The sequence below is a fragment of the Trichechus manatus genome, unplaced genomic scaffold (genome assembly GCF_000243295.1).
Source record: "Trichechus manatus latirostris isolate Lorelei unplaced genomic scaffold, TriManLat1.0 scaffold00027, whole genome shotgun sequence".
NCBI lineage: Eukaryota > Metazoa > Chordata > Mammalia > Sirenia > Trichechidae > Trichechus > Trichechus manatus.
The window spans coordinates 18,879,423-18,891,615 of NW_004443963.1; the positions used below are offsets into that span (position 1 = coordinate 18,879,423).

Below are 12,193 nucleotides of genomic sequence, written 5' to 3' on the forward strand. Positions count from 1 at the left end.
CCTGCATACCTGGTATAAATCCCACTTGATCATGGTGAATTATTTTTTTGATATGTTGCTGAATTCTATTGGCTAGAATTTTGTTGAGGATTTTTGCGTCCAATGTTCATGAGGGATATTGGCCTGTAATTTTCTTTTTTTGTCGTGTCTTTACCTGGTTTTGGTATCAGGGTTATGCTGGCCTCATAGAATGAGTTTGGGAGTATTCCATCCTTTTCTATGCTCTGAAATACCTTTGGTAGAAGTGGTGTTATCTCTTCTCTGAAAGTTTTATAGAATTCTCCAGTGAAGCCATCCAGGCCAGGGCTTTTTTTTTTGTTGGGAGGGGGCAGAGGGTTTTAATGCCTAATGGTTGTAGGGTCTATGAGTCAGAATTGACTTGATGGCAGTGGGTTTGGGTTTTAATGGCTAATGAAAGAGCCCTGGTGGTGCAGTGGTTAAAAGCTCAGCTGCTAACAGAAAGGTTAGGGGTTCAAACTCACTACATGCTCTGTGGGCAAAAGATGTGGCAGTCGGTTTCCGTAAAGATTACAGCCTTGGAAACCCTATGGGGCAGTTATACTCTGTCCTATAGCGTCGCTATGATTCAGAGTTGACTCGGCACACAGCAATAGCTAACGACGTTGAGCATCTTTTCCTGTGTTTTTGGCCGTTTGTATCTCTTCTTTGGAGAAATTGCAGTTCAAATATTTTGTCCATTTTTAATTGGATTACTCGTCCTTTTTAGCGTTGAATCCTTATTTTTTTAGAGGACATAAAAGGAGAGGGCAGTGGTTTAAGCAGCGGGAAGAGAGATTTAGATTGCCGTTTCTAGCATAGTTTCCCAGCTGAGACTAGTGAACGCGTGGCGCACAGACTGCGGAGTGATGGTGCTTTAAAAGGATACAGTGCCTGTGCACGAGGTAGGTGGAGGACTTACTCAGAAGTAAGTTGTGTTCTAAATGATTCCTCAAAGACTCCGGCTCAGGGAAACTTATTCACAGAGGTTTCGGTGGTGGCAGTTTTTTGGTGTGTTTTTGCTTTTTAAAGAAACATTTGCTTAAGCATTGGGCATCAGGAGGTCTGTATGGCTCTGTCCTTAGTGAATTGGGGGCTTGGCAGGTACTCCCCTTTGGTTCATTGTGACTGAACATTTAAGTGTGCTGTCTCCCGTCCCTTGCTGAACAGCAGCTGGGACTTGCCTCCCTCCCCACTGCATCTGGGCCAGCAAAAGCCAGTTACCGGTGGGACTCCCAGGGGAGGGGTGCCTTGGAGTAACTTTCCTCTGTGCTCCCCTAACAGGCAGATGACGTTTCTGAACCAGATGATGCCTGAGGAGCCTTCATAGCTCTAAGCTATTAGGAGAGTAAAACTGCCAGGCCTGGGACTGCTGAGCCTTGCCCTGCCTCTCAACACAATGTCAGGTAGAAGCAGATGGCGTCGAGGCCCCCAGACACTGTGGGGTGAGAGGGTGGGGGCAGGGGAGGCTCTTACCCAGGAGGACCCACCAAGTGGATGGAACCTGCTAGTTTGATACCTTTGCTGGTTGAATAGACCATCCAAATAAAAGAGACGGAGAAAGAGGAGGAAAACTTGGTTGCCTGGGAAGGTGACTAAAGCATCTTTCCCAGCTCAGCACTCCTGTATTCCTGAATCTCTGCCCTCTTCCCTCCATCCTGCAAATCCTCACTCTTTGTTGAGGATTTAATGGGAGTGGAGGAAAAGGGAAGGAGATGAAGTCTGGTCATGTTCTGTAGCATGCCCCTTTTTCTTTTCCTTTCCCCACAGAGTTGTCGGTGTCTGGGAGGTTTCTTCCCCTCTCTCTGCCCATCCTGCTTCCATGGTCCAGTCCTTTAATACTGGAACTTGGGGCGAGAGGGAGTATTCTGACTTGAATTTTGTTTCTGAATGCTCTACCTTTTCTTGATTGTTCTCCTGTGCCTGTTCATCTTGGATTCTAGGAAGCCACACACCTGCTGGTGGCCCCTTCTCAGCGCTGACCCCGAGCATACGGCCCCAGGAGATCCTGGCCAAGTGCACACAGGTAGGGCAGTTCACCTACCAGACTCACCCGCCATGCTCCCAGGCTGTGGCACTGAAGGGGACCCGCCGCTGCAGGTTCCCAGGAGTGGTGGTGCACTCCGCCATGTTCACACAGGGGCAAGGGCCACCACCAGAGATGGCGTTGTGGCACCAAGTACCTAATGATTCCTAGAGTCGTGAGGTTGGAGGAAAAGTATTACTGTTCGCCAAAGTTCCTCTCAGAAACACTTTCTCCTGAAGGAAGTATTACCCAGACTAGGCTGCCCCTAGTCTCTTCTCGGACACTACCACTGCAAACATAATTAGCCCCATTTCTTTATATAAAACAATAAACCAAAGGGAACTTTAGCCTTACTGGTACTTGTATAATTAAAATTTATTTTAGAATTTTATAATTGGAGGAAAATAAACTATTCCAAAAAGGATTTGAGCTATATGCTCAGATGACAGCACGTTATCTTTAAGTCTTATCCTGCACCCATCTCCCCAGGTCACATGCTGTGATTGGGAGGGGAGTGCGTCCTCTCAGGGCTCACATGTCAGGACTGTGTTAACACATTAAGTGACTATACTCATCTACAGATATTTTTACATGTTCCCTATTTTCAAGGCACTCTGCTCATTTTTCTGGGATACACAGAAATGCATAAAACATGTCTCTTGCCTTGAGCCACGAGAAGAACAAGGCAAAGGCTAGGAGAGTTCAGAGGAGGTAGCAGCCCCTGTAGCTGAGGGACGACCAAAGAAGGCTTTATAGAAGGGCGGGTGTGCCTTAGATCAGAGCCTTGAAGGTGGGCAGATTTCCAGCAGGCAGAGTGTGGGTGGTGTGTTCCAGAACCTGTGCCCTGTGCAGCCCCACCATGGGCCCAGACAGGGAACAGACCACTCTCTTCCTAATCCTGGTTCTAGAAGGAAGACTCAGTGGAGCAGCCAGAGTTCCACTACGATGAGTTTGGTTTCCGCGTGGACAAGGAAGGTAAGGACGGCTGTCCTTGGGGAAGACTCGTGCCAATGACTCTCACCCCCAGAGTGTGACGACCCCTGGACAGCATCTGAAGGCGGTGTTGTTACAAGTGTATAGGGACCTCTGACTGCTTTGAGATAAGTTTTATTGATCTCTATCTGATAATAAGAGTGATAATGTTCATGGTGGAGAAGCTGGAAAATACAGAGAAGTATAAAGATTAAAACAAAATTAACCCATAATCCCACAACCTGAAAATAACTGCTGACAATCTGGCTGTGTTGTGTGTGTGTGTCTATTATATATATTTTTCATAACTAAGATTTTATTGTTTACACGTTTTTATATTGCTCTTGTATCACTTAACATACCATGGGCATTTTCCCATGTTGGCTAAAATCACTTTAGTACAACTTCAGTGGCTTTCAATGGCTGCATAATGTCCCATTATAATGGGTTTATCGTATGGTTTTATAACCATTTTCCCATAAGTGGACCTCTGGGTCGTTTCCGTTGTTTTCTACTATAAATAGAGTGGCCTATTGGGAAGCCGTCTGCCGGAACCCAGGGTAGCCTGTCACCAGGATGTAATCAGGACTAGAGCATGTTAACTGGTTGAAACCAATCAGCCTCCGGTCTCTCAGATTTCCAGTTCTGGCATAAATTGCCCTTTTTCTTCTAGTTTGCAGGCAGATAGTTGGAGGTTACACGCTGGGGATGAGAGGGACCAAGGGAACTGTCTAGCACAATTCTGTGTTGTGATGGAGACAAGGGTTATACATTTGTATGTTTATTGATGCTCGTCATGGTGTACATTTACAATGTGTGCATTTTATGGTATGCAAATGCATTAAAGTTGACATTTGAACAAGGCTTGGCTTTAGGCTGAATGAGGATGAGGTTTGCTGTGGGGCGAACCCACACAGAGATGGCTGGGTTGCAGAGGAGAGCCTTGTCCTGGTTCATTCCACAGGTAGCTCATGGCAGCCAGCTGTGGGCTGTGCACTGTTTGCTGCACTATCCACAGGGCCTCAGACAAAACAGAAGGCAGCCTTGGCCCTGTGGAGTTCCCATTCTACTGGGGGAGATGGGCAGTAAACAACAAACACATCTGTAATATGTGGGGGGCAAGAAGAGCTATGAAGAGAGTTAGGGGGCTAGGGAAGAGGGGAGGTGGGATTTTATGTCAGGTGGTCAAAGAAAGTTCTCGGAGAAGAAGCCATCTGAACAGAGACTGGAAGGAGGCGAGGGAGGGAGGGAGCGAGTCTGGGGGAGGGGAATACTCAGTGCAAAGGCCCTGCGGTGGAAGTGGGTGGGCATGGTGGGGAATAGCAAGAAGGCCATGTCACTGGAGTGGAGGGAGCCAAGGATGGGGCAGGAGCTGAGGACAGAGAGGAGGATTTGTGGAGCCTTGTAGGCCTTTGGCTCTGATCTGAGTGAGGCGGCACCACTAGAACCTCTAAGCAGTGACGTGGCCTGGGCCGCCCTGTGTGGAGAGTAGCGTTTAGTGGGGCTGAGTGATCCAAATGACAGATGATGGCTTGGACAAGGGGAGAGGTGATCAGAAGTGGCCAGAGGTTCTGCAGGAAAAGCCAGCAGGGTTTGCTGATGGATGGGGTGTAAGTGATGGAAGAGCCAGAGATGATGCCCAAGTTCAGGCCTGCGCATTGGAGGATGAGGTGGTGTTCGCAGGAGTGGGCAGGTGTGGGGCAAGAGGGGAGGGTTCAGTTGCAGGTAGGAGGCCTGCATGGTGTGCACTGGAGCCGTCAGGTAAGCGCAGAAAGGTGAGTCTGGACTTGGGGGAGGGTCTGGGCTGTGGCTTTAATGCCCAAGCCCTCTGAGGCCAGATGGTGGCTGCATTGAAGGATGTGACACTTCCTCCCTGTGTCATCCTCGTGTCCCACAGACGCTGACCCCAGCTCCAGCAGGCTCCTGGGTTCCTCGCTGTTGGAGGAGCCTCAGCAGACACTGAAGTGGCAGGCCCACCTGGAGTTCACCCACAACCACGACGTGGGGGACCTCACCTGGGACAAGATCGCAGTCTCCCTGCCCCGCTCGGAGAAGCTGCGCTCCCTGGTGCTGGCTGGCATCCCCCACAGCATGAGGCCACAGGTGGGGTGGCCTTGGAGCCAGAGTGGGGGGAGGTGGCCAGGCTCAGGGTCACAGGAAAGCTGAGTGCTGGCTCCTCCCCAGCTGTGGATGCGGCTCTCAGGGGCCCTGCAGAAGCAGCACAGCTCCGAGCTGTCATACCGTGAGATGGTGAAGAACAGCTCCAACGACGAGACCATTGCTGCCAAGCAGGTGAGGCCGGGACTGCACTCAGGTCAGTTCATGGGGAGCAGCCTGCAGGGGGTGCTGGCCTGCCGGGTTCCTGGGGGATCACTCCTGGGTCTGGTGGCCCTTCCTTGGCAGGGGTGAACGGGAGAGCACTCGCACTCCTGGGCCTCAGGGTGTTAGCTGTGCGCAGCCAGAGAAGCCCTTTCACCCATGTGTGGAGTAAGCTGGCTTCCTCCTGGGTCCTCTGTAGACCACAGGGAGAATTGTCTCAAAGGCCACCAGTGCTGTGGAAGGACATGGAGGAGACCGGGTCCCAAACCTGGGTATACATGAGGCCAGTTAGGGAGGATTTTAAATACATATTTCCAGGCCTCATCTAGAGAGTCTCATTCAGTACCCTGGTGGCGCGGTGGTTAAGTGCTTGGTTGCTAACTGAAAGGTTGGCGGTTCAAGCCCACCAGCTGCTCTGGGAGAAAGATGTGTCAGACTGCTTCTGTAAAGATTACAGCCTTGGAAACCCTGTGGGGCAGTTCTACTCTGTCTTATAGGTTCTGTGTGAGTCGGAATCGACTCAGCGGCACCCAACAACAATAACAAGGTCTGGCGTGAGGCCCAGGAATCTATTTTAAAGTTCGAGTGAATGTGGTGGTGGGCCACACACTAGCTGAGATCAAGTCCTGAAGGGAGGAGGGTAACTTGAGCATAAGACATCTCCACCCCTGGAGAGACACCTGCAGGGGCTTTGCCTCCCTCACGGGTGTCTCAGGGCAGCAGTAGAGTCCAGAGGGTGTCAGGGACACCCTCCTCAGGCTGCCACTGGGTCTCACTGGCCTGTGGGGTGGGATGCGGTGTGGCTGCCCAACAGATAGAGAAGGACCTGCTCCGCACCATGCCCGGCAACGCCTGCTTTGCCAACGTGAGCAGCATCGGGGTGCCACGCCTGCGCAGGATCCTCCGGGCCCTGGCCTGGCTCTACCCCGAGATCGGCTACTGCCAGGGCACCGGCATGGTGAGCACAGCCAGCGTGAAGCAGGGTGAGGGGCACGGGCATGGTGAACACGGCTGTGGATGCAGCCTGGCAGGGGACATGGGTGTGGTGAGCATGGCAGGGGGCATGCTGGGCAGGGGAAGGGTGCTCCTCTGATGCCACCCTCAAGGTAAGGATTAGGGGACAGGCCTGGGGGCTGAGGTTCAGCCAGGGCTCCTCTGGGCAAGCAGAGAGCCGAGGAAGGCCACGTATCATCTGTCTGCCCGGAGAGGCATGGGGGGGTGCCCTCTCTAATTCGGATGAAAACTTGGTTAGAGGCCCTGTCCCCTCCCCTCCTCGGCAAGGTGGCCGCCTGTCTCCTGCTGTTCCTGGAGGAGGAGGATGCTTTCTGGATGATGTGTGCCATCGTTGAGGACCTGCTGCCTGCCTCCTACTTCAGCACGACCCTACTAGGCGTCCAGACAGACCAGCGCGTCCTGCGCCACCTCATCGTCCAGTACCTGCCTCGGCTAGACAAGCTGCTCCAGGAACACGACATTGGTACAGGGACTGCTTCACCCTCTTCTCAGGGGCCGGGGGTCTGGAGACGGGTTCAGATTCTGAAGACCTGGGGCCTGGACAGTCAGCAGAGGACAAGGCCCTTGCAACTGCTGGCTGGGTGCGGCACAGCCATGCACACTGTTTGCTGCCATTTTCTTCTCTGACGTTCCCTGACACTCTGTCCTCCTCTCCTGTCTGAGCAGACAAGGCCTCTTGCTGCGCTGGGGGTGTCCTCAACCTCCTCCCCAGGTTGAGGGTCTGGTCCCAGCCCTTCTCTCTGGCTGTCCCTGGTCCCACCCTTCTCTCGAGCTGTCTCTGGTCCCAGCCCGCGTGCGGTTGTGTCCACAGAGCTGTCCTTGATCACGCTGCACTGGTTCCTCACGGCCTTCGCCAGCGTGGTGCCCCTCAGGCTACTGCTGCGCATCTGGGACCTGTTCTTCTATGAGGGCTCCCTGGTGCTGTTCCAGACCACGCTAGGCATGCTGCGCCTCAAGGTGCCTGGCCCTGCGAGTCAGGGACGCTGTCCTGCTGTCCCTCCTGGGTGGACGTGGTAGGATCTAAGCCCCAAGCCCTGTGGCAGAGGAGACCTTCCCATTTTGCCCACACACCTCCGCTCTGGCCAGTCTTCAGCACGGTGTGGTCCCAGGCCCCCAATGGTGGGACCACAGGGGCAGGTCTCTGAGGATGGTCGTTGGGGCCACTGGGGGGGTGGGGGGCTGCAGCCTGGCAGTGACAGTCCCCTGTCTGTCCTCACATGGCCCAGGAGGAGGAGCTGATTCAGTCAGAGAACTCGGCCTCCATCTTCAACACACTGTCGGACATCCCATCGCAGATCGAAGATGCAGAGCTGCTGCTGGGGGTGGCCATGCAGCTGGCTGGCTCCCTCACGGACATGGCTGTGGAGACCCAGCGCCGCAAGCACCTGGCCTACCTCATTGCAGACCAGGGCCAGCTCCTGGGGACCAGCACCACCACCAACCTCTCGCAGGTGGGCCATGAGGGAGGAGGCCACCACGGCCACTGTGAGAAGTCCATGTGAGAGAGGCTGTGAAAGCTGACTGGCCCTTCCTCACTCTGCCACCCCACTCCACCCTGCTCAGCACCTCCAGCCCCACGGGGCCCAGTGCAACCACACTGGGCTGCAGGCCCAGTACTCCTGGGGCTCCGTGCCCTGGCCCCAGCTGGCATGGTGGGAGTCAGACCCAGCTCTGAGCCAACTGCACGCTGTGACCCTCAGGCCCTGCCTTGTGGATGAGGCAGCAAGAGTGAACGCTGCCCCCGGGGCTGCCACGTTGGGGCACTATAGCTGTTGGCTTCTTCTGGGCTGAGAAGCCCTCAGCTCGACTGGTGCCAGGCACCCAGGGATCCACTGAGATGCTCTCCCTGCCCACAGGTGGTTCGACGCAGAGCCCAGCGCAGGAAGTCGGGTATCACCTCCCTGCTCTTTGGTGAGGACAGGCAGCAGATGGGGGTGGGGTGCAGGCCCAGGTGTGGTCTGTCATCCCACATGCCAGGGGGTGCAGCTCAGAGGGCAGGGGATGTGCAGAAGGAGGGTCCAGGCAGGGACCATGATCGCCACAGCCCTACCGCCCCCCAGGGGAGGATGACCTGGAGGCACTCAAGGCCAAGAACATCAAGCAGACGGAGCTGGTGGCCGACCTGCGGGAAGCAGTCCTGCGCGTGGCACGCCATTTCCAGTGTACAGACCCCAAAAACTGTAGTGTGGTGAGTAGCGGGCACCCGCCCGTTCCCCCAGCGAGCTGTGTGCTCCCCAGGTCTTCCGTGAATGGCCCACTCTGGGGGCCGAGGTCCGGGCTGGGGGGCCTTTCTGTCCCCACACTGCTTTGGCCCTCCCTGGCAGGAGCTGACCCCAGACTATAGCATGGAGAGCCACCAGCGGGACCATGAGAACTACGTGGCATGTTCGCGCAGCCACCGGCGCCGCGCCAAGGCCCTGCTGGACTTTGAGCGGCACGACGACGATGAACTGGGCTTCCGCAAGAACGACATCATCACAGTATGTGGGGATGTGGCTCAGGGACTGTCCCCAACCCGACACACTGCCCTGCTGCAACCCCAGGTCAGCCACGGAGCTGGTGGTTGGGAGCAGGCATCAGCGCCGCCACCTGCCACAGTCACTCCTACCCCTTTCCCTGCTGAGAGCTCCCGCTTCTGGAAAATGGGGGATCTGGGCCAGCAGAGTTGTGAGAGGGAATCAGATTGTGTGAGAGGTGCCAGCCCAGAGAAAGCCGAGTTCTGTCCACTGTCTCCTCTGCAGATCATTTCCCAGAAGGACGAACACTGCTGGGTCGGGGAGCTCAACGGCCTGCGAGGTGAGTGCGGCTGCTCTAGAGGTGCAGGGGTGGGGGGCGGCTGCATAGCGGACCGGGCGCTCTGGCGTCCAGCCATCTGGTGTGGTGGGGAGGGGACGGAGTGTAGCCTTAGATGCGTCCCTCTCCTCCCGTGTTGTGAGCCGCTCCCCTCCTGGAGGCCCACACCCCCTGGCCTCAGCAGGATCCGAGCCCTCTGTCCCAGTTGGCCTGCAGGGACCACATGGCTCTGCCGCTCAGCCCTGATGCTGCAGCAGGGCTGGGGTCAGTACAGCTCCTCTTGGGGCCTGCTTCTCTCACAGGCTGGTTTCCAGCCAAGTTTGTGGAAGTCCTGGATGAGCGGAGCAAAGAGGTAAGGGGGGCATGCCATCCCTGGGGGGGTGCCCTGCCTGGACCCCTCAAGGCCCACCGCCCTCCTAGCAGGAACGTGTCCCAAGAGTCCCAGCTTGTGGGCAGTGGCTGAGAGGACAGGGTGGGGCTGGACTTCTCAGACCCATTCCCCCCTAGTACTCCATTGCGGGGGACGACTCTGTGACCGAAGGCATCACGGACCTCGTACGGGGGACCCTCTGCCCGGCCCTCAAGGCTTTGTTTGAACACGGGCTGAAGAAGCCGTCCCTGCTGGGTGGTGCCTGCCACCCCTGGCTGTTTATCGAGGAGGTAAGTCAGGGCTGGGTCCTGTGTCCCTGTCCCTTTTCCCAGGGTTCCTGCCCTGGATGTCCCTGCACATCCCTTCCCAGGCCCTTGCTGCCCTGGGCCCTGCAGAGCTGGCAGGAGGGGACGTTGTGGGTGGCCATGCCTGCTTAGTTGGGCGCACCTGCCTGCCTCTGACGTATGGCCTGTCCCCACAGGCAGCGGGCCGGGAGGTCGAGAGAGACTTCAACTCGGTGTACTCCCGCCTGGTGCTCTGTAAGACATACCGGTAAGCTGCACACCGTCCTGGGGGAAGCCCGGCCCAGCTTGCGGGGCAGCACTGGGAGCTGTGGTCCTGCCTGCCCTCCCTCCCTCAGGTTGGACGAAGACGGCAAAGTCCTGACCCCAGAGGAGCTGCTTTATCGGGTAAGGGGGCCATGGGCGGGGCCTCCCTGGGCAGGCTCGACCTCCTCAGGCAGGGGGACACCTGAGTGACAGCCCGCGCCCCCAGGCCGTGCAGTCAGTGAACATGACCCATGATGCAGTGCATGCCCAGATGGATGTGAAGCTCCGCTCCCTCGTCTGCGTGGGGCTCAAGTGAGTGTCTGCGCTGCCATCCTCTGGGGCCAGCCGGCAGCACTGTGCAGCCAGCCCCTGGGGGGAGGAAGGCGGGCACCCTGAGCCCCGACAGGGCGGGCACTGGAGCAGATGCAGAGTGGTGTCAGCAAGACGCCAGAGGTTCCCCAGGGCAGGCCAGGGTTGCTTTGTGGCCCTCGGGGGGTTTGGGAAGCCCGTGTCGTCACAAGCTGACCATGTAGGTATCCCCAGAAATGAGGCTGTTAAACCAGCGGGGGCAGGGTGAGGAGCTGCCCCGGGCGGGGGACAGGCGTTGTGAGGTGGGACCTGTGAGGGCTGCTTTAATGTGGGGACAGACGGATGGGTGGGAAGCTTGCAGAGGAGCAGGAGTTCCCCAGGAGAGCAGCTTGGCACAGGCCGGACAGTCCACAGTGCTGGGGCAGGGGCGTCAGACAGAGAGGCAGTGCCTGGCAGGGACGCCTGTTGCCGAGGGCTGGGATGGGGCCAGGACAGTGGCCAAAGGCCCTGTGGCAGTGGCCTTGGGTGCATCTTGTCTCTGAGGCAGAGGGGGTGAGCTGTGAAGGATTGAGGGGTGGATGCAGGAGCCCTGGGTCGGGGCAGGGGGCATGTTGTGCAAGACAGTGAGGAGGAGCACTGTCTCCCACAGAGACTTGGCTGACAGTGGAGGCTGGGCCCCAAGGAGGCGCCCTCCAGTGTTGTGAAAGGAGCGGGGCGGGGCTGGCTGGAGAGAGGCCTGGGATCGGGGTGCTGGGTAGGGTGCCCCAGGCCCGGAGGGGAGGGATAGCCCACAGGGCCCTCAGAGCAGACCTAAAAGACTGAGATGGTGGCCTTCCTGTCGGGGGAGGAGAGCTGCTGGACAGTTGAGGGGTCCAGGAACAGCCCCCCTCACACCCTGTCCCCAGTGAGCAGGTCCTGCACCTGTGGCTGGAGGTGCTCTGCTCCAGCCTGCCCACCGTGGAGAAGTGGTACCAGCCCTGGTCCTTCCTGCGCAGCCCCGGCTGGGTCCAGATCAAGTGTGAGCTCCGGTGAGGCCTGGCCCAGGCCCTGGTGGGGAGCGGCCCTGGGATTCGGGAACAGGCAGGGTGGGCCGAGCTGACCTGGGGGCAGGGAGTCCCTCATCTCCACCTTCCTCACCTCCAGCGTCCTCTGCTGCTTTGCCTTCAGCCTCTCCCAGGACTGGGAACTTCCTGCGAAGAGAGAGGTGGGTAGTCTTGGCACGTGCTTCCCTGAGGGGCTCTAGTGGGCCGGGTAGGTGGGCTCCTGGGGCAGGGCCCCTCCCACACTGGGCTTCCATGCTCTGTGCTCCCTGAGGCCCTTGAGTAAGGGGCCATCCCTGTGTGCAGGAGGAGAAGAAGCCCCTGAAAGAGGGTGTTCAGGACATGCTGGTGAAGCACCACCTTTTCAGCTGGGACATAGATGGGTGACGATCTTCCTCCAGGGGCCCTGCCAGGCCCAGGCCTCCCCTCAACCCGTCGGCTACCGAAGCGGGCCCTTCCCTCAAGCAAGAAGAGAAAGCTCTGCCCTGACCAGTCTCCGGCTGCTTTGGGACTGGGGCTGAAGCTGCCTAGCCGCCCCAAGCTGGGGGGTGGGGGGGTAAAGGGGGGGTGAGGGTCAAGGGAAGGAGACACTCCAGAGCCCGGGCCCATTGCCCGGACCCCCAGAGCATCGCTGGAGGCAGTGACTGGCGGAGGGCAAGTGCCAGGTGGCCACGAGGCAGGAGCAGAAGGGGGTACCTCGCTAGGCCTGTTCCCTCCTCAGTGCGGAGGGCTCTGCCCGGGTCCTCAAGGACAGACACCAACCAAAACGGTGTGAAGAGGTGGAACGCCACCTCTGTCAGTCTTT

General features: G+C 57.4%; 1 protein-coding gene and 1 long non-coding RNA gene across 2 annotated transcripts in view; both read left to right on the forward strand.

Annotated features, from left to right (window-relative positions):
- The window catches only part of LOC111820125 (uncharacterized), a 39,123-nt gene extending 35,064 nt beyond the window's left edge, over nucleotides 1–4,059 (forward strand). The window contains exons 2-4 of the long non-coding RNA XR_002823665.1: nucleotides 1,282–1,403; nucleotides 1,941–2,023; nucleotides 2,932–4,059. This is a non-coding gene — a long non-coding RNA (uncharacterized LOC111820125). The remainder of the gene's footprint in view (nucleotides 1–1,281; nucleotides 1,404–1,940; nucleotides 2,024–2,931) is intronic.
- Nucleotides 4,060–4,873: 814 nt separating this feature from the next.
- Nucleotides 4,874–10,355, forward strand: SGSM3 (small G protein signaling modulator 3). Its single transcript, XM_023729067.1, has 15 exons — nucleotides 4,874–5,098; nucleotides 5,180–5,287; nucleotides 6,129–6,272; nucleotides 6,596–6,791; nucleotides 7,140–7,285; nucleotides 7,555–7,779; nucleotides 8,185–8,239; nucleotides 8,389–8,516; nucleotides 8,653–8,808; nucleotides 9,070–9,124; nucleotides 9,424–9,473; nucleotides 9,629–9,781; nucleotides 9,973–10,043; nucleotides 10,132–10,180; nucleotides 10,266–10,355. The coding sequence occupies exons 1-15, from the start codon at nucleotides 5,087–5,089 to the stop codon at nucleotides 10,353–10,355; spliced, it is 1,638 nt and encodes a 545-aa protein (XP_023584835.1). The 5' UTR covers nucleotides 4,874–5,086.
- The last annotated feature ends 1,838 nt before the right edge of the window (nucleotides 10,356–12,193 follow it).

Bases quoted from the DNA above. Each gene is read 5' to 3' on its own strand.
- SGSM3 (XM_023729067.1), top strand. The intron at 8,517-8,652 runs GTGAGTAGCGGG...CCTCCCTGGCAG, and splicing joins ACCCCAAAAACTGTAGTGTG to GAGCTGACCCCAGACTATAG. The intron at 10,044-10,131 runs GTAAGCTGCACA...TCCCTCCCTCAG, and splicing joins GTGCTCTGTAAGACATACCG to GTTGGACGAAGACGGCAAAG.